A 21,961-nucleotide genomic window follows, 5' to 3' on the forward strand; every position below is an offset into this window, starting at 1 on the left:
AACCATCTCACTTCTCTACTAGACACTACAGGAGAGAACAGGGCCTCAAACCATCTCAGTTCTCTACTAGACACTACAGGGGAGAACAGGGCCTCAAACCATCTCAGGTCTTTACTAGACACTACAGGAGAGAACAGGGCCTCAAACCATCTCACTTCTCTACTAGACACTACAGGAGAGAACAGGGCCTCAAACCATCTCAGTTCTCTACTAGACACTACAGGAGAGAACAGGGCCTCAAACCACCTCAGTTCTCTACTAGACACTACAGGAGAGAACAGGGCCTCAAACCATCTCAGTTCTCTACTAGACACTACAGGAGAGAACAGGGCCTCAAACCATCTCAGGTCTCTACTAGACACTACAGGAGAGAACAGGGCCTCAAACCATCTCAGTTCTCTACTAGACACTACAGGGGAGAACAGGGCCTCAAACCATCTCAGCTCTCTACTAGACACTACAGGAGAGAACAGGGCCTCAAACCATCTCAGTTCTCTACTAGACACTACAGGGGAGAACAGGGCCTCAAACCATCTCAGGTCTTTACTAGACACTACAGGAGAGAACAGGGCCTCAAACCATCTCACTTCTCTACTAGACACTACAGGAGAGAACAGGGCCTCAAACCATCTCAGTTCTCTACTAGACACTACAGGGCCTCAAACCATCTCAGTTCTCTACTAGACACTACAGGGGAGAACAGGGCCTCAAACCATCTCAGTTCTCTACTAGACACTACAGGAGAGAACAGGGCCTCAAACCATCTCAGGTCTCTACTAGACACTACAGGAGAGAACAGGGCCTCAAACCATCTCAGTTCTCTACTAGACACTACAGGGGAGAACAGGGCCTCAAACCATCTCAGCTCTCTACTAGACACTACAGGAGAGAACAGGGCCTCAAACCATCTCAGTTCTCTACTAGACACTACAGGGGAGAACAGGGCCTCAAACCATCTCAGGTCTTTACTAGACACTACAGGAGAGAACAGGGCCTCAAACCATCTCACTTCTCTACTAGACACTACAGGAGAGAACAGGGCCTCAAACCATCTCAGTTCTCTACTAGACACTACAGGAGAGAACAGGGCCTCAAACCACCTCAGTTCTTTGATGCCATAATTTTGCTGTTCTCTCCTGCCGTGTCTAACCCCCCCCCCCCCCAATCTCCCAGGTATTCCAGAAATCCTGGTTAGGGGAACTCTGGAAATCAGGAGGGAATAATCTGAAAAATCCAGAAATCCTCTAGCCAGGATTTCTGGAATAGCTGGGAATTTAGTTGAACGTTAGCAGAAATGTACAACCGTGGAGAAAGAGGAAACGTACCATTCTACGAATGGCGCCGCAGATGGCGTAGGTCTTGAACTGGCCGGTGAAGCGACCGGTTACCTTGTCAACCTGCAATAGAAAACACAACGGGAAACGGAATCAGTACAACGAGATCTTACGGTAGTATGTGAGCGTTTGGTTAACGCAGCAGATCAACGAAGACGGTACAGGCAGCGACCCAAATTGGCACACTGTTCCCTATCGGCCCCAAGGGGAGGGGAGGGGGGCGTTCAGTAAGACGTAACGTTTTTTGGAATGTTTAAGAAGAGTTAGCCTCGAAAGAGTCTTGTCATCAAGGGGCGGCAGGGTTTCCTAGTGGTTAGAGCGTTGGACTAGTAACCGGAAGGTTGCGAGTTCAAACCCCCGAGCTGACAAGGTACTACTAATCTGTCTTTCTGCCCCTGAACAGGCAGTTAACCCACAGTTCCTAGGCCGTCATTGAAAATAAGAATTTGTTCTTAACTGACTTGCCTAGTTAAATAAAGGTTAAAATAAAAATAAAATCAGTTACCTCAGCAATGTTGATCTGGATGGAGGCGTGGTCCTTTGCTCCGATGATCCTGTTGCTCGCAGAACTGAAAGACGAGGTAAAAATAGCAGTAGAAAGGAGGTGTTTTCATCATCGCCGCTGTACAGTTCGCTAGCGATACCAACAACCAAATCATATCACAAACCGGAAAGGTATTAGCTACAGCAGAGAGCTGTTCAGCACTAAAAAAGGACCCTTTAAGCAAATGTATTCAATAAGGCCCTTTAATACATCAAGTTGTGCTTTACAGATACCTGGTCTAAAACCCCGAAGAACAAAGAAACCAAAAGGGCCAGCTAACAAGCAGGTTAGTTGTCAGGAGACCCGATGTTGAATTTCATCGGACTTAACGTCGGGAATAAATACATTTGCGTTTGGATCTTAAATTCCTACCGCCAAAAAGACCAACAGCACGGACGACTGTAAAAGTATATTAAAAAAAATATATATATTTTAACCTCCCCCCACTGCATCGCAGTGCTAGCTGTGTCACTAGAGATTCTTTCTGGTTTGAGTCCAGGCTCTGTCGCAGCCAGGCCGTAACCGGGAGACCCATGGGGCGGCGCACAATTGGCCCAGCGTTGTTAGGGGAGGGTTTGGCCCAGCGTTGTTAGGGGAGGGTTTGGCCCAGCGTTGTTAGGGGAGGGTTTGGCCGGCAGGGATGTTGCTGTCCCATCGCCGGAGTTGCAGCGATGGGACTGTAACTACCAATTGGGTACCATGAAATTGGGGAGAAAAAGGGGTAAAAAAAAATATATATATATAATTTTATTCTGCATTCTGGCTTGTAGCGGAAACTTTCCTGATCCAAATGCTAATTTATGCCCGAGGTACAATTCAATGAAAATCAGCGGCGTGTTTTTCCGGGCTAGCTAGTTAGCTACCACGGGATTCCATAACACAGGGGCACTCTGGGTACTCACCATTTGCGTGGGACGTACAGGTCCACGAATTCACCGGCGTCGTTCTGCATTCTGATTTTGGGTGATGATCGGTCAACTCGATCTGTGAGTAAGCAGTGGAAAATGATTAATAAAACATTAAGCATGCTCGTCTCTCACAGAACTTCAGTGTATCGTACCCCCGGGAAACCAGACATATCATTTCATTAAGTTGTTGGTCGGGCATAAAAATTCGCGAATTCTACAAGTCTGAACGCCGAATAAAATAACATCCCCCCCCCCCCGGTTGTCCGTGTGATTGGTCCTTTTGCAGGAATGTGAGACAGGAACGTATAATTACGTAAACGGTACAAAGCGGTGGTAGTACGTTCAGATTTCGATGTTGCACAAGATGAAACTAGCCGAGCTCATGTGGTTCTGCTTTAGGTGACAGAAATCGAAAGGTATTACCAGCGCTTTGAAAGTCGACTTAATTATATATATAAACATTCCCGAGTGGCGCAGCAGTCTAAGGCACTGCATCTCAGTGCAAAAGGCGTCACCACAGTACCTGGTTCGAATCCAGGTTGTATCACATCCGACCGTGAGGGCGGGGCACAATTGTCCGGGTTAGGCCGATGTAGAAAGTCATTGGAAATAAGAATTTGTCCTTAACTGACTTGCCTTGTTAAATCAAATATACTCATCTCTGAAAACCAATGGTCCAAATGTCTCTATCATAATCCATTTCAAAATGACTGGACTTCCTACCATTGAAGGAACGACAAAATTAACATGACAAAGAATGGAATCCAGAGTTTATTTGGTGGAAAAATAGCATTGGTCAGCTAGGCTGGATGCTGTGCGAGAATGAAGGCTAATTGACAGGCTCAATGTTTAAGTCGTCATCTTTGTAGCGTTTTATATTACGAAATTCCTCTGTTTTACAGATGCACAATCGAGAGCGTCCTGTCAGACTGTATTGCCTTCAACCGCAAGGCTCTCCAGAGGGTAGTGAGGTCTGCACAACGCATCACCGGGGGCAAACTATCTGCCCTCCAGGACACCTACACCACACGATGTCACAGGAAGGCCATAAAGATAAGGACAACAACCACCCGAGCCACTGCCTGTTCACCCCGCTATCATCCAGAAGGCGAGGTCAGTACAGGTGCATCAAAGCAGGGACCGAGAGAAAAAACAGCTTCTATCTCAAGGCCATCGACTGTTAAACAGCCACCACTAACATAGAGAGGCTGCTGCCAACACACTGACTCAACTCCAGCCACTTTAATAATGGAAAAAATTTATCACTAGCCACTTTACCACCTACTGCATCTTGCCATCTTGATGTAATAAATGTATCATTAGTCACTTTAAACAATGGCACTTCATATGAGATGAGTAATGTGGGGCATGTAAACATATGCATATACTGTACTCTATACCACCTACTGCATCTTGCCTATGCCATTCAGCCATCGCTCATCCATATATTTGTATGTACATATTCTCATTCATTCCTTTACACTTGTGTGTATACGGTAGTTGTTGTGGAATTGTTAGGTTAGATTACTTGTTAGATATTACTGCATTGTCGGATCCAGAAGCACAAGCATTTCGCGACACTCGCATTAACATCTACTAACCATGTGTGTGACAAATAACATTTGATTTTTATGTATTTATTCTCGGAAGATTTCTTACCAGAACAAACGTCTCTCTGAAAATGTCAACGGAGCACTGAGCGCAAACTCTTCCGTCTATCCTTTTACATGAATTCAGATCGTAATGTTAATTTAATAATGTTAATTTTGCGACACATCGGAAACAGATCGACCACTATAACATGTCAAATCCTAAAAAGTTGCTGTGAGAAAGCGGTAACAGAGCGGTCAGTGCTTATTAACGGAAATATTAAATCTGACTTTTTGCATATGTTAGAGACGCCACTGAAGGATTCAGAATCATCTGTCTTTGGAAAAAAAGTATTTTATAACATCAGGAAGTGACATTTCATCAACCCCTACACATGGCTTGCTAACATTTGCTAGTCTGAAAATAACTAACAGTTTGCACGAGTTAGGAAAAAGCAACACCGCGCGTATTATAGTAAAATTTTAATAAGACCCCGTTTTTCCCCGAAAACTACGTATCTAGTTGATGGGAGATGCTTCCTAGTGGCTACGAAGCCGTGTGAAATCTGCGTCGACGCTGACGGCTCCAGCATGTGGCAAAACAGCGGTAGCATGCAGCCTGTATTTCACCAGAAAATGTATCGAAATAACATCAGCATTCAAACCAAACAAAGTACTACCGTTAGCGGAGCTGTTTAGCGAAATATTATTTCACAAATTCGACAACCATGGTTGATAATAGTACAGTATTTTCCTATTTGTACAACAGAGAAAAGTCCTCTCTCACCGTTGATCGCAAATGGCTGACAGGAAAGGGAGCGTATAGTTACCGGAAGTTAAAACCAGTTCGACTGGTGTCGCAAGCAATTACTTCCTATGGGCGCTTAAAAAACGTATAAAATGTTCCTTTAAAAAAAAAAAAACCCGATGCCAAAGAAATACTGAATAGAGGGAATCAGATAGATAGAGTAATACAGGTCTCATAATAAGCATGAACATCTCAAAGTGTCTATCCGTTTGATACAGATTCGATAAACAAATATAATAGGTATGATATTTTATTAGGTATGTAACCATTCAGTTGTTGAAAAATACATTGTATTGTTAGACGTATATTTATGAATACAATCAAATCAAATCAAATATGCAATAAGCAGATCTTTCCTTCACCTTCAATATGAAGAAAACAATTGACAAGAAAGAAAACAGACGTGGAATACATAAGTATTCATTACATCCACTACAGTAGTGGGTCATTTAGCAGACTCTCTTATCCACTACAGTAGTGGGTCATTTAGCAGACTCTCTTATCCAGAGAGACTTACAGTAGTGGGTCATTTAGCAGACTCTCTTATCCAGAGAGACTTACAGTAGTGGGTCATTTAGCAGACTCTCTTATCCAGAGAGACTTACAGTAGTGGGTCATTTAGCAGACTCTCTGATCCACTACAGTAGTGGGTCATTTAGCAGACTCTCTTATCCAGAGAGACTTACAGTAGTGGGTCATTTAGCAGACTCTCTTATCCAGAGATACTTACAGTAGTGAATCATTTCGCAGACTCTCTAATCCAGAGACACTACAGTAGTGAATAATTTAGCAGACTCTCTTATCCAGAGAGACTTACAGTAGTGAGTCATTTAGCAGACTCTCTTATCCAGAGAGACTTACAGTAGTGAATCATTTCGCAGACTCTCTAATCCAGAGACACTACAGTAGTGAATAATTTAGCAGACTCTCTTATCCAGAGAGACTTACAGTAGTGAGTCATTTAGCAGACTCTCTTATCCAGAGCCACTTACAGTAGTGAGTCATTTAGCAGACTCTCTTATACAGAGCCACCTACTGTCGGTGCATTCAACTAAGGTAGGTAAGACAATCACATATCACAGGTCAAGGAAGGAGGTAGAGTAAATCTAGAGTAATAACAGATAATAGTAATAGATCTCTGGAAGCATCCACACTACAGCACATATTACAGCAGTAATTGGTTATCTGGTCTAAAGTAGTGCACTATATATAGGGAATAGGGTGCCATAGGGCCCTGATCTAAAGTAGTGCACTATATAGGGAATACTGTGCCATAGGGCTCTGGTCTAAAGTAGTGCACTATGTAGGGAATAGGGTTCTTTTGGGGGATGTCCACTACACAGTAGGCCTATCCACTCCTCTGCTCAGGAAGACATCTAGCAGAAATGCTGTGACACTTCTTCTCTTTCACACAGGTGCAGCCTAAATTAACCGTGCAAGGACACATACAAATAACAAATGTACTTCCACATTTTTTCCTGTGAAAAACGTTCATCTCGTATTGAATCGGCACTGCCTTCAGTCCTTTGACCATACAATCTGAGCAGGTGGCATTCCTGATGATTTGTGGGACCCTGTTGTCGTTCTTGTTATATCTGAAAGAGAAGGAATCAAAGACCAGGGAATCAGCTTCAACGAAAACGATCAACAACTGCTGCTACTTTTACTATTACTGTGTGTGTGTGTGTGTGTGTGTGTGTCTTTGTGTGTGTGTGTGTCTGTGTGTGTGTGTCTGTCTGTGTGTGTGTGTGTCTGTGTGTGTGTGTGTGTGTGTGTGTGTGTGTGTGTGTGTGTGTATGTGTGTGTGTGTATGTGTGTGTGTGTGTATGTGTGTGTGTGTGTGTGTGTGTGTGTGTGTGTGTGTGTGTATGTGTGTGTGTGTGTGTGTGGGTGTGGGGGGGGTCTATAAACTACTCACGTGTAATTCCAGGGAGCCAGAGAGGTTTCCTCAATCTTAGCGGCATGGAGGGGAACCTTCGGTTGCGTCAGTCTGTGTTGTAGAGTCACAATTGTGCACCTTTCATTGGCAGGACAGCAGTGGGATTGAGAACTTCTACACAGAACGACTAGACAGGACAGCAGCAAACCCTGAATTCACAGGGAGAGAGAAAAAAAAGCAATGTTGTCAAAATCCAGAAACAGACAGGCCAAAAGGCAGTTCTGGCAAAATGCCAGATGTGCTGGTCCGTCTTGGCTCAGTCTAAATAGGGGAGTTTGAGAAGAATTTAAGGGTTGCTGGCACTGCACAGAACGTGTATCACTAGACAGACACACCAGTAGCAAACCCTGAATGACCAAAAAAAGACAACACTGTCAGATCCTCCCTAAACGTATATTGAGCGTCTCAAATGGCACCCTATTCCCTATGTAGTGCACTACTTTTGATGAGTGCCCATAGGACTCTGGTTAAAAGTAGTACACTACATAGGGAATAGGGTGCCATTTGGGATGTTCCCAATACGGCGCATTCACACCTACACCCTACACAGACTGCTCACATACTATACATCAAACATGCACACTCTGTAGGGATTTACAATCATATTATTGCAGAGGAGATGATTGGAATTTAGTCATGACTTTTGTAGTTGCATAGCAGTTGGCCTAATTGGTTTAAAAGGGTTGTTTGTTTTGATGATCAAATTGCCACGATAGTAATAATAATAGGATGTTAAGCTCAATAGGTAAACACAGTGGCATCACTAGAGTAATCACAGTGTTATTACACAGCGATAGGAGGACCTATGTCAAGTGTCATTAAATAGTGGTAATCTGCATCACACAGTGTCAATCTGAATCAGGGAGAAGAGGCCCATTCATTCAAAGCCTAATTTTCTAGTGTACTCACCAGCAAAATCATGGTGAACTTCATTGTTGCGGCCTCAAACGATGTCTTCTGAGTCTTTCTGAAGAAATGCAAAGTGTTGGTCCGAATACTACTACTACTACTACTACTACTGGTACTGCCTGCTGCTGACAGTACTGTGGATCTCAGAGTGGTCTGGTATCTTGCACCTGAAAATGTGATGCCTGTCCAGTCGTCACATCGGCTATTTATGGACGTCAAGCAGCACTTCTTCCACATGCATGTGACCCGATCAGCGCTCGCTCTTTCTGTAACCACAGAATATTTGCATCATTCTGTGGACATTGCATCATTACATAGTCCAGGTCCAGTCAGAGATGGAAATCCAGAATCCTGTTTTGCTAACGCTCTTTTTACTCTGTGTCATTGCCAAATGGACTATTGCTTAAGGAGTGGAATGATAAAAAAAAAAAAAACACCCAGGCTAGAGACTAACTTGAGACAGACTATTGTGGGTGTTGATAGATTCTCAAACCCAAGTGAAATCGCCCCAAAAATAAATGTCTTGACCCTTTAATAACACACCATTTGACATTAAAACTAAATTAGATTTATATAAAAACAAATCCTATCCTTTATAAAGAAACATCCAAATCCTTTAAGTCTTTACATCCTCATGAAGGATGTTGGCATTTGTTGACCTCTCATTTGTTTGGCCTGCTGTTTCTATAACAATGCAAAGAACGTGACCTTTTTTTAAAATTCTTATACATCCTAGAAGCAGACTATGGGGCCTGGAGAAACTGTCATTCACATGCAGCTATTGAAGGAGAGTTGTTTTTAAATCAGTGAAAATATTTTTACATTTGATGTATCCTTTCAAAATGGAGTAAAAGAATATAGGAACTTTGCTTATCAAATAAATGTGTCTAGGTCTATAGCTGCCTCTGATTGAAAACCAATCTAGGCAACCATAGACATATAACTACCTAGACAAACCAAAACCCCATAGATATACAAAAACCCCTAGACAATACAAAAACGAAACAAACCACCCCTCGTCACACCCTGACCTAACCAAAATAATAAAGAAAACAAAGATAACTAAGGTCAGGGCGTGACAATAACTAGTTGTAGCGGTTAACCCCATTCACTCACCAGCCTTAACACTCTTAGAAGAAAAGATGCTATCAAGAACCTGAAAGGGTTCTTTCGGCTATTCACATAGGAGAGAACCCGTCGAAGAACCCTTTTTTGGCTCCGGGTAGAACTCGGAGCAGTTGCCATAACAGGCGGTGTGATGCAACTGATCGGGATGCTCTCGATGGTGAGGCTGTAGAACTTTTTGAGGATCTGGGGACCCATACAAAATCTTTTCAGTCTCCTCAAGGGGGGAAAAGGTGTTGTCGTGCCCTCTTCACGACTGTCTTGGTGTGTTTGGACCGTGACAATTCGTTGGTGATGTGGACACCAAGGAAGTTGAAACTCTCGAACCGCTCCACTACAGCCCCGTCGATGTTGGTTCCACGTAGAACCCTTTCCACAGAGGGTTCTACATGGAACACAAAAGGGTTCTTCTATCTGGAACGATAAAGTGTTCTCCTATGGGGACAGCAGAAGAACCGCGTTGGAATCCTTTTCCCAGTATCGTCCGGGTTACGGTTTGGCCGGGAGTAGGCCGTCATTGTAAATAATAATTTGTTCTTAACTGACTTGCCTAGTTAAATAAAGGTAAACAAACATCTATACAGACTGTGAAGGGGTACTCCTTTATGTTTGTGCTGGCTAGTTGTACAAATAGATATACATGTTTATATTCTTTGTTTCTTAAGTTGGAGGGTTACAGGTGTATCGTTATAATGACGAGGCATATACAGACAGTACGTCATATACAATATAATCTCTATTGATCGGTTTATACATTGACTACAGATATTTGTTACTCTTCTGTGTTGTGAAATTCCCTCCTCTCCATCCCCTCTCTCTCTCTCTCTCTCTCTCTCTCTCTCTCTCTCTTTCTCTCTCTCTCTCTCTCTCTGTGGTGAAATGAAAGACCTTAGCTTGGTGAAGCCCTTCATTACTGAATATTCACTCTCTCTGCTTGTTTGTTTATATAACGCGTGGGTTTTCGTTGTAGGAGTTGAGGCACGGAGAGTGTTTACCCCGTGGTCCCTCACTTTCCATATGGGCTATAAACAATGGTTCCAACAATGAAACCGAGCTCCTATTTCAGACACGTTGGGCTGTGTGTTGGAGTGCCACCTGGAAGGCACATCAAAAATACAAATAACAACTCCCACTACATAACATACAAATACACCTCCCTCTATTAAAATACAATGCAGAGATGGACACATGCTCAGTGTACAATGGAAACTCCATCCCTGTGTCTGTCTAAATTCAAAACCAGAAACGCAGGGTTTGAATTACAAACGGGGCTAGGAATTTAAATATAAATCCACCCCCGCCCCCCCAAGAGACATCGGGCACCCCCAAGAGACATTGGGCACCCCCAAGAGACATCGGGCACCCCCTGATAATAGATGTCATTCAAACCCTGCAGACACACACACATATATATATAAACATACTATATATATGCTATATATATACACAATGCTGTGAACAAGTATTTGTCCCATTCCTGATTTCTTTTTTTTCTTCACATTTGTCACACTTAAATGTTTCAGATCAAACACATTTAATTACTTTGTCACATAGGGCCATGAAGGTTCGGATAGCTTTTTTCCCTTAAAAAAAAAAAGAAAATATATCACTTAAAAACTGAACACTAAAACACAATAACAAAGTAGCACAAAACGAAAACAGTTCTGTCAGGTGCAGAAACTCAAAACAGAAAACAACTACCCACAAAACACAGGTGGGAAAAAAAAAGGCTGCCTAAGTATGATTCCCAATCAGAGATAACGATAGACAGCTGCCTCTGATTGGGAACCACACTCGGCCAAACACAAAGAAATAGAAAACATAGAACGCCCACCCTAACCACACCCTGGCCTGACCAAAATAGAGAATAAAAACCTCTCTATGGCCACCTCTCTATGGCCACCTCTCTATGGCCAGGGCGTGACAATAAGAAATCAGGAAGGGTGCAAATACTTTTTCACAGCACTGTGTATATATATATATAGTATGTATAGTATGTGTATATATATAGTATGTACAGTATGTATATATATATAGTATATATAGTATGTTTATATATATATATAGTATGTATAGTATATATATATATATATATATGTTTATATATATATAGTATGTTTGGATCACTGCCCAGTAATTTAACTGTCTCAAAGCCCTTTCACCAAAAGCTTTCATGACACAAGCTACCTGTTCACAGAATCCACCCTAATGCAGGATCCATGTTGTGCATCTCATACATAAAACCTGGTAACTAGACAGACACACCAGTACCAAACCCTGAATGACCTGGTAAGGCCTCCAAGAGCAGAACGTTGTATCACTAGACAGACACACCAGTACCAAACCCTGAATGACCTGGTAAGGCCTCCAAGAGCAGAGGGGGTTGGACATTAAAAGTACAGGAGGCACAACATACTCTTTATAGCGATCACTAAAATGGGATATCTATGGTCACGTAGATGGTCACACATCAGAGTTGTCCACCTTTCAACTCTGTACACAGAAAACATATGGTATCATGTAATAATGTGTCATTGATAATGCACCATTTATTAATGGTGATGTGCCATTGATAATGCACCATTGATAACACACCATCGATAATGCACCATTGACAATGCACCATTGACAACGCACCATTGATAATGCACCACCGATAATGCACCACCGATAATGCACGATAATGCACCATTGATAACACACGATAATGCACCATTGATAACACATGATAATGCACCATTGATAAAGCATAATGTATTCCACAAACAGGTGCCCCATAGTTACCTTTTGTTCTACTAGGTATGCCATAGTTAACACATGCTGAACACTTGGTACAGTAGCCTGTCTCTCTGTGGCTTTAAACCACACACAGTGTGGTCAGCGAGAGGGAATCCTCCACTACCTCACACACACACACAGGCCTGGCCATGGAAATTATATGTAAAGAATACCCAGACCACAGATACTAGTGGTAGAGTGTTTGTGTTGCGTTGGCGAGGGAACCCTCCACCTACTCTCCTGCAATAACCAGACCACAGAGGGATTACCATTGAAAGATTCCCTTATGCTGCAGTGAGAGGAAACCCCACGCCATTTGTTTGTAGAGGTCCCTGATCAAACTGCTGATAATGGCAATTCGCATTTGTTTTTCGTTCCCTATGCTGCAGTGAGAGGAAACCCCCACGCCATTTCTTTGTACTACACTGGCTCTGACACTCATCGGATGTAGCAGGGCTTGGAAACTATTACCTAGTGATACGAGCCTAACAAGACGAGCTAAATGCCTTTCACCCTCACTTCGAGGCAAGCAACACTGAAGCATGCATGAGAGCACCAAATGTTCTGGACGACTGTGTGATAACGCTCTTGGTAGCCGATGTGAGCAAGACCTTTAAACAGGTAAACATTCACAAAGCTGGGGGGCCAGACGGATTACCAGGACGTGATCTCAAAGAATGCGCAGCCAAACTGGCAAGTGTCTTCACTGACATGTTCAACCTCTCCCTGGCCGAGTCTGTAATACCTACATGTTTCAAACAGACCACCATAGTCCCTGTGCCCAAGGAAGCGTAGGTAACCTACCTAAATGATTACTGCCCCGTAGCACTCAAGTCGGTATCCTTGAAGTGCTTTGAAAGGCTGGTCATGGCTCACATCAACAGCATCCTCCCGGATACCCTAGACCCACTCCAATTCGTACACCGCCCCAACAGATCCACAGAGGACGCAATCTCAATCACACTCCACACTGCCCTTTCCCACCTGGGCAAAAGGAACACCTATTTGAGGATGCCGTTCATTGACTACAGCTCAGTGTTCAACACCATAGCGCCAACGAAGGTCATCACTAAGCTAAGGACCTTTGGACTAAACACCTCCCTCTGTAACTGGATCCTGGACATCCTGATGTGCCGCCCCCAGGTGGTAAGAGTAGGCAACAACACAACAGCCACGCTGATCCTCAACACTGGGGCCCCTGAGGGGTGCCGGTCCCCTCCTGTACTCCCTGTTCACCCACGACTGCGTGGCCAAACACAATTTCAACACCATCATTAAGTTTGCTGACGACACAGCAGCCTGATCGCCAACAACAATGAGACAGCTTATAGGGAGGTCAGAGAACTGGCAGTGTGGTGCTGGGACAACAACCTTTCCCTCAATGAGCAAGACAAAGGAGCTGATCGTGGACTACAGGAAAAGGCGGGTCGAACAGGCCTCCATACTCGTTGACTGGCTGTAGTGGAGCGGGTCAACTTCCTTGGTGTCCACATCACCAACGAACTATCATGGTCCAAACACACCAAGACTGTCGTGAAGAGTGGCACGACAACACATTTTCCCCCTCAGGAGACGGAACAGATTTGGGTTAGGGTTAGGGGTCCCCAGATCCTCATGGGTCCCCAGATCCTTAAAAAGTTTTACAGCTGCATCATCGAGACCATCCTGACGGGTTGCATCACAGCCTGGTATGACAACTGCTCGGCATCTGACCGCAAGGCGCTACAGAGTATAGTGCGTACGGCCCAGTACATCACTGAGGTCAAGCTTCCTGACATCCAGGACCTATGTACTAGGCTGTGTCAGAGGAAAGCCCATAAAATTGTCAAAGACTCCAGTCACCATAGTTATAATCTGTTCTCTCTGCTACCGCACGGCAAGCAGTACCGGAGCGCCAAGTCTAGGTCCAAGAGGCTTCTAAAAAGCTTCTACCCCTCAAGCCATAAGACTCCTGAACAATTAATCAAATGGCCACCCGGACTGTTTACATTGACACCCCCGGTAAGGTCACGGTAGGGTCTACACATGTTGTATTCGGCACACAAATAAAGTTTGATTTGATTTGTAGAGGTCCCTGATCAAGCCGGTGATAATGGCAGTTAGCATTTGTCTCGGAGCAGAAAATCTTCTGTTCTGTCTGATGTTAAAAGCGATGAGAGACCATCATCATCGGTACGGGGCGGCAGGGTAGCCTAGTGGTTGGAGCGTTGGACTAGTAACCAAAAGGTTGCAAGTTCAAATCTCCAAGCTAAAAATCTGTCGTTCTGAACAAGCCCAACCACCAGTACAGGTAAAAAAATAAAAATAGCTTGCATCATAGAACATTAAAGGGGTCATCTGGGATTGGGACATCCATTTTTAGACTTTTACCAAAAAAGTGGCGGGATGCCTGCTTTGTTGTGTTTCTCCAATATTGCCCCTCTAATACCTCCATGAAATGGAGTCCCATTGTGAAAAGAGAAAATGTTTTTCTCAACCCAACTATTTAACACTTCCATTGCGCTGTATTAAAACCAAGTTTTTTTATAGTTTAATGTTTTGATATTCATTTTTATTTCTATTAATTAATAATTTTTTTAAAATTAGAAATTCAGTTTAGTTTCAGTTAGTATACAGACCTGATATGCAAAGTTTTTATTTAGTTTCAGTTTTATAAAAATATACATTTATATTTTTCTTTCATTTAGTTTGAGTTTGAGTTTTAGTGACAGAGCCAGAAAGTATGGCGATGGAGATACAGTGCCTTGCGAAAGTATTCGGCCCCCTTGAACTTTGCGACCTTTTGCCACATTTCAGGCTTCAAACATAAAGATATAAAACTGTATTTTTTGTGGAGAATCAACAACAAGTGGGACACAATCATGAAGTGGAACGACATTTATTGGATATTTCAAACTTTTTTAACAAATCAAAAACTGAAAAATTGCCCCCTTAAGTTAATACTTTGTAGCGCCACCTTTTGCTGCGATTACAGCTGTAAGTCGCTTGGGGTATGTCTCTATCAGTTTTGCACATCGAGAGACTGACATTTTTTCCCATTCCTCCTTGCAAAACAGCTCGAGCTCAGTGAGGTTGGATGGAGAGCATTTGTGAACAGCAGTTTTCAGTTCTTTCCACAGATTCTCGATTGGATTCAGGTCTGGACTTTGACTTGGCCATTCTAACACCTGGATATGTTTATTTTTGAACCATTCCATTGTAGATTTTGCTTTATGTTTTGGATCATTGTCTTGTTGGAAGACAAATCTCCGTCCCAGTCTCAGGTCTTTTGCAGACTCCATCAGGTTTTCTTCCAGAATGGTCCTGTATTTGGCTCCATCCATCTTCCCATCAATTTTAACCATCTTCCCTGTCCCTGCTGAAGAAAAGCAGGCCCAAACCATGATGCTGCCACCACCATGTTTGACAGTGGGGATGGTGTGTTCAGCTGTGTTGCTTTTACGCCAAACATAACGTTTTGCATTGTTGCCAAAAAGTTCAATTTTGGTTTCATCTGACCAGAGCACCTTCTTCCACATGTTTGGTGTGTCTCCCAGGTGGCTTGTGGCAAACTTTAAACGACACTTTTTATGGATATCTTTAAGAAATGGCTTTCTTCTTGCCACTCTTCCATAAAGGCCAGATTTGTGCAATATACGACTGATTGTTGTCCTATGGACAGAGTCTCCGCGCTTTTAACGGACCTCTGAGACTATCACAGTGCAGGTGCATTTATACGGAGACTTGATTACACACAGGTGGATTGTATTTATCATCATTAGTCATTTAGGTCAACATTGGATCATTCAGAGATCCTCACTGAACTTCTGGAGAGAGTTTGCTGCACTGAAAGTAAAGGGGCTGAATAATTTTGCACGCCCAATTTTTCAGTTTTTGATTTGTTAAAAAAGTTTGAAATATCCAATAAATGTTGTTCCACTTCATGATTGTGTCCCACTTGTTGTTGATTCTTCACAAAAAAATACAGTTTTATATCTTTATGTTTGAAGCCTGAAATGTGGCAAAAGGTCGCAAAGTTCAAGGGGGCCGAATACTTTCGCAAGGCACTGTATCTGTGTTGTATCGTTTTTTTGTTGTCACTTCTTACCACTGTGGGGCAATATTACATAAAGTGATGGGTCAGGTCAAAGGTTAGGTTTAAATTATAAAGTCGATCTTATTGTGACTTGGGTTTAAAAGGAAAGCAGGTGCAAAAAATGTCACACCCATGTTTACACCATTCCAATGTATCTAGTAATACATGGAAGAAGAATCCATTTAGCTACCTAGCCGATTTTTACCCTGTTAGCTAGTGATGCTAACCACGTTTCTAACCATCAGTTTTTATGTGAGTAAAAATCATACCATATTTAAAAAATAAAAATAAATCACGACAGCTGGGATGGAAATAGGAAGTTTTATGCGCAAATATTGATATAATAACCATCATATCGTAATTAACTTGGAGTCACGTGATGATACGTGTAACCAATGTGAAATGTCTAGCTAGTTAGCAGGGGGTGCATGTGTAACCAATGTGAAATGTCTAGCTAGTTAGCAGGGGGTGCATGTGTAACCAATGTGAAATGGCTAGCTAGTTAGCAGGGGGTGCACGTGTAACCAATCTGAAATGGCTAGCTAGTTAGCAGGGGGTGCACGTGTAACCAATGTGAAATGGTTAGCTAGTTAGCAGGGGGTGCATGTGTAACCAATGTGAAATGGCTAGCTAGTTAGCAGGGGGTGCATGTGTAACCAATGTGAAATGTCTAGCTAGTTAGCAGGGGGTGCATTTGTAACCAATGTGAAATGGCTAGCTAGTTAGCAGGGGGTGCATGTGTAACCAATGTGAAATGGCTAGCTAGTTAGCAGGGGGTGCGCGCTAATAGCGTTTCAATCGGTGACGTCACTCGCTCGGAGACTTTGAAGTAAATCAAATCAAATCAAATCAAATTTATTTATATAGCCCTTCGTACATCAGCTGATATCTCAAAGTGCTGTACATAAACCCAGCCTAAAACCCCAAACAGCAAGCAATGCAGGTGTAGAAGCACGGTGGCTAGGAAAAACTCCCTAGAAAGGCCAAAACCTAGGAAGAAACCTAGAGAGGAACCAGGCTATGTGGGGTGGCCAGTCCTCTTCTGGCTGTGCCGGGTGGAGATTATAACAGAACATGGCCAAGATGTTCAAATGTTCATAAATGACCAGCATGGTCGAATAATAATAAGGCAGAACAGTTGAAACTGGAGCAGCAGCACAGCCAGGTGGACTGGGGACAGCAAGGAGTCATCATGTCAGGTAGTCCTGGGGCATGGTCCTAGGGCTCAGGTCCTCCGAGAGAGAGAAAGAGAGAAGGAGAGAATTAGAGAACGCACACTTAGATTCACACAGGACACCGAATAGGACAGGAGAAGTACTCCAGATATAACAAACTGACCCTAGCCCCCCGACACATAAACTACTGCAGCATAAATACTGGAGGCTGAGACAGGAGGGGTCAGGAGACACTGTGGCCCCATCCGAGGACACCCCCGGACAGGGCCAAACAGGAAGGATATAACCCCACCCACTTTGCCAAAGCACAGCCCCCACACCACTAGAGGGATATCTTCAACCACCAACTTACCATCCTGAGACAAGGCTGAGTATAGCCCACAAAGACCTCCGCCACGGCACAACCCAAGGGGGGGGAGGGCGCCAACCCAGACAGGATGACCACATCAGTGACTCAGCCCACTCAGGTGACGCACCCCCTCCAGGGACGGCATGAGAGAGCCCCAGTAAAGCCAGTGACTCAGCCCCTGAATAGGGTTAGAGGCAGAGAATCCCAGTGGAAAGAGGGGAACCGGCCAGGCAGAGACAGCAAGGGCGGTTCGTTGCTCCAGAGCCTTTCCGTTCACCCTCCCACTCCTGGGCCAGACTACACTCAATCATATGACCCACTGAAGAGATGAGTCTTCAGTAGAGACTTAAAGGTTGAGACCGAGTTTGCGTCTCTGACATGGGTAGGCAGACCGTTCCATAAAAATGGAGCTCTATAGGAGAAAGCCCTGCCTCCAGCTGTTTGCTTAAAAATTCTAGGGACAATTAGGAGGCCTGCGTCTTGTGACCGTAGCGTACGTGTAGGTATGTACGGCAGGACCAAATCAGAGAGATAGGTAGGAGCAAGCCCATGTAATGCTTTGTAGGTTAGCAGTAAAACCTTGAAATCAGCCCTTGCTTTGACAGGAAGCCAGTGTAGAGAGGCTAGCACTGGAGTAATATGATCACATTTTTTGGTTCTAGTCAGGATTCTAGCAGCCGTATTTAGCACTAACTGAAGTTTATTTAGTGCTTTATCCGGGTAGCCGGAAAGTAGAGCATTGCAGTAGTCTAACCTGGAAGTGACAAAAGCATGGATTAATTTTTCTGCATCATTTTTGGACAGAAAGTTTCTGATTTTTGCAATGTTACGTAGATGGAAAAAAGCTGTCCTTGAAATGGTCTTGATATGTTCTTCAAAAGAGAGATCAGGGTCCAGAGTAACTCCGAGGTCCTTCACAGTTTTATTTGAGACGACTGTACAACCATTAAGATTAATTGTCAGATTCAACAGAAGATCTCTTTGTTTCTTGGGACCTAGAACAAGCATCTCTGTTTTGTCCGAGTTTAAAAGTAGAAAGTTTGTTGTTTCCCTTGCTCTGCAAGGGCCGCCGCGGCTTTTGTGTAGCGACAGGTAACGATGCTTCGTGGGGAGGCAGTTGTTGATGTGTGCAGAAGGTCCCTGGTTCGAGCCCAGGTAGGGGCGAGGAGAGGGACGAAAGGAACACACGTCTTGTCCTCGTGACATGATGATTGACGCTTGGCTGCCATTTTGACAAATACAAATATTCTCTCTCTTATCCATAATAATGTCATCGTGTAGACTAGCCTACCCGCCCTGTGTCTGAGAGCTGTTGTCTGGAGCTCAGGCACCAAGACCCGTGTAGGAACGTTTGCTATTTTAACTCAACAGTTTTTGTGACAAAACTAAATCAGTAGAGTTGACAATGCGATGAAAACGTTTAGATTTTTATTTGGTACATAAAAACGTTAAAAAAAATATGGAATTTTAATGTTTGTGCAGTTCTTACTACTAATATCTGTGTTCTATTCGTGTGCTGTTCTAATAACCAATTTCTGTGTTCATGCAAGTGACTGATTTAACAAATCTTCACTTAACAGTATCTGCAAATTGGCAGTACGCCCAGACCTTGTTTTGAGAACGAACGAAAGATATCTCAGTTTCAAGGTCTCAGCTTAGAGAAAAGAAGCCTTGTGAGGTGTTGATCTGTCACATGTTATGAACCAGTATTGGTCGATCACATGAATGAAACAAAACGGTAATGACTAATTAATTATGCTAAATCATTCAAATATTACTTGTCTGTGTATAGCCATATATAAGACAACTGCTGGGTCTGCCCAGGCATGTGTACTATGGTGAATTTAGTTGTTTGGAACCTCTCCAGCAAGCTGACAAATAAACAACGATTCATGTAAGATTGACTTTGAGTATCCCTGTGTAAGAATGTCTACAACAATTCCGTATACACATGGGTTTTTATTGACATTTCTGGTCCAAGATGCGGTAATCGCGATTAATGATTAAGATTTTTTTAGGACTGATTAAAATGTAGCATAGTGAAAACTAAGTACATGTTTATTTCTATCTTCCAGGACTAATGGACTACTACCAAGTTAAAAAAAAAAAAAAAGTTTTATCGAGGATTCTGTATTTTTCCCTTTGAAAGGCTTCCTGAGGCAGGTGGTTTGGGAGAGCAGTTATAAGTATCCGGATGTTAAGGGACCTCCCAAATGAAGCCCATTTTTTGCCACACACACACACCAGCACCCACACACAACCCACCTGTTGATGAATATTTGTTCGTGGTTAATATGTGGATTTAGTGGGGTTTTTCATTGGTTAGAAAGGATGCTGTACACAAATGAACGTTTCTATTGTCAGAGTTTTAGGTGCACACATGTAAATTCTCTTGATTAGAATAAACTTACTGAAAAACCCAATGTAAACCTGATACACAAAATGTTTGAAATATCTTTAAATAATGTCTGAGGTGTCACGTTCTGACCTTTATTTCCTTTGTTTTGTCGTTATTTAGTATGGTCAGGGCGTGAGTTGGGGTGGGCAGTCTATGTGTGTTTTTCTATGATTTTGGGATTTCTATGTTTCGGCCTAGTATGGTTCTCAATCAGAGGCAGGTGTCATTAGTTGTCTCTGATTGAGAATCATACTTAGGTAGCCTGGGTTTCACTGTTTGTTTGTGGGTGATTGTCTATGTTAGTTGCTTGTGTTCAGCACAGTTCTCATTATAGCGCCATGGTTGTTATTTCGTTTATTGTTTTGTATAGTTTGTATTCAGTGTTTTCTTTTATTAAAAAATCATCATGAACACATACCACGCTGCATTTTGGTCCGCTTCATACGACGATCGTGACAACAGGAAAACAAACAAACACTCACTCAATAGGGCTGACTGACCTCTGACCTCTGTTCTGACTTCCTGGTGAGGCCTGATCACTAGAAAGACAGCAGACATTGTGTTGTGTTTTATGTAAAAAAAAACATAATTAAGAAGTAGTTTATAATTTCTCAATAGTCCCATGCAGTAATATCTAACAAGTAATCTAACAATTTCACAACAACTACATTTCTCAATATTCCTATGTCAAATCAAATCCAATTGTATTGGTCACATACACATGGTTAGCAGATGTTAATGCGAGTGTAGCGAAATGCTTGTGCTTCTAGTTCCGACCATGCAGTAATATCTAACAAGTAACAATTTCACAACAACTACATTTCTCAATATTCCTATGTCAAATCAAATCCAATTGTATTGGTCACATACACATGTTTAGCAGATGTTAACACGAGTGTAGCGAAATGCTTGTGCTTCTAGTTGGAAGGAATGAATAAGAATATGTACATGTAAATATATGGATGAGTGATGGACGTGCTTGTCACGATGATTAGAATGAGTGGACCATAGCTTGCCAAGGCTTTCCTCCCAGGCCCAGGATCCCTGCTCCTCCTGGGCACGCTGCTCGGTCCGTGGTTGGTGGGATCTTCTGTCACGATCGTTAAAATGACTGGACCAAAGCGCAGCGTGATCTGGGTTCCACATCTTTTTATTTCTAGGTGAAACTCACAGCAAAACAAAAACAATAAATCTCAAAAGGAAACGTGAAGCTAAACAATAAGGCTAACAGGCTATACATAGTCAAGATCCCACAAAGCACAAAAGGGGAAATGGATGCCTAAATATGATCCCCAATCAGAGACAACGATAAACAGCTGCCTCTGATTGGGAACCATACCAGGCCAACAGAGAAACATAATTACCTAGATGACCCACCCTAGTCACACCCCGACCTAACCAATATAGAGAATAAAAAGCTCTCTATGGTCAGGGTGTGACAGTGTGGCGTCGGCAAGATGCAGTAGATGGTATAGAGTACAGTATATACAGTACATATGAGATGAGTAACGTAGGGTAAGTAAACAGTATATTAAGTGGCGTTTAAAGTGACTAGGGATACATTTATTACTTTACATTTTTTATTATTAAAGTGGCTGGAGTTGAGTCAGTGTCAGTGTGTTGGCAGCAACCACTCAATGTTAGTGGTGGCTATTTAACAGTCTGATGGCCTTGAGATAGAAGCTGTTTTTCAGTCTCTCGGTCCCAGCTTTGATGCACCTGTACTGACCTCGCCTTCTGGATGATAGCGGGGTGAACAGGCAGTGGCTCGGGTGGTTGTTGTCCTTGATGATCTTTATGGCCTTCCTGTGACATCGGGTGGTGTAGGTGTTCTGGAGGGCAGGTAGTTTGCCCCCGGTGATGCGCTGTGCAGACCTCACTACCCTCTGGAGAGCCTTACGGTTGTGGACGGAGCAGTTGACGTACCAGGCGGTGATACAGCCCAACAGGATGCTCTCGATTGTGCATCTGTAAAAGTCTGTGAGTGTTTTTGTTGACAAGCCGAATTTCTTCAGCCTCCTGAGGTTAAA

General features: G+C 43.1%; 1 protein-coding gene and 1 long non-coding RNA gene across 2 annotated transcripts in view; both read right to left on the reverse strand.

Annotated features, from left to right (window-relative positions):
• rps21 (ribosomal protein S21) overlaps positions 1–5,260 on the reverse strand; it is a 9,681-nt gene extending 4,421 nt beyond the window's left edge. Inside the window, exons 1-4 of the mRNA XM_036947798.1 lie at positions 5,163–5,260; positions 2,781–2,862; positions 1,840–1,903; positions 1,326–1,397 (exon numbers count right to left, since the gene is read on the reverse strand). Of these exons, the coding sequence (XP_036803693.1) occupies positions 1,326–1,397; positions 1,840–1,903; positions 2,781–2,830 (186 nt within the window). The 5' untranslated portion in view covers positions 2,831–2,862; positions 5,163–5,260. The remainder of the gene's footprint in view (positions 1–1,325; positions 1,398–1,839; positions 1,904–2,780; positions 2,863–5,162) is intronic.
• A 540-nt stretch (positions 5,261–5,800) lies between these two features.
• Positions 5,801–20,401, reverse strand: LOC118939593. The gene is made up of 4 exons (XR_005036626.1): positions 20,350–20,401; positions 8,032–8,297; positions 7,102–7,271; positions 5,801–6,778 (listed from the first exon to the last, which is right to left on the reverse strand). It is a non-coding gene; the product is annotated as an uncharacterized LOC118939593 (long non-coding RNA).
• Positions 20,402–21,961: the final 1,560 nt, after the last annotated feature.

This window comes from Oncorhynchus mykiss, chromosome 16 (assembly GCF_013265735.2).
Source record: "Oncorhynchus mykiss isolate Arlee chromosome 16, USDA_OmykA_1.1, whole genome shotgun sequence".
Taxonomy (NCBI): domain Eukaryota; kingdom Metazoa; phylum Chordata; class Actinopteri; order Salmoniformes; family Salmonidae; genus Oncorhynchus; species Oncorhynchus mykiss.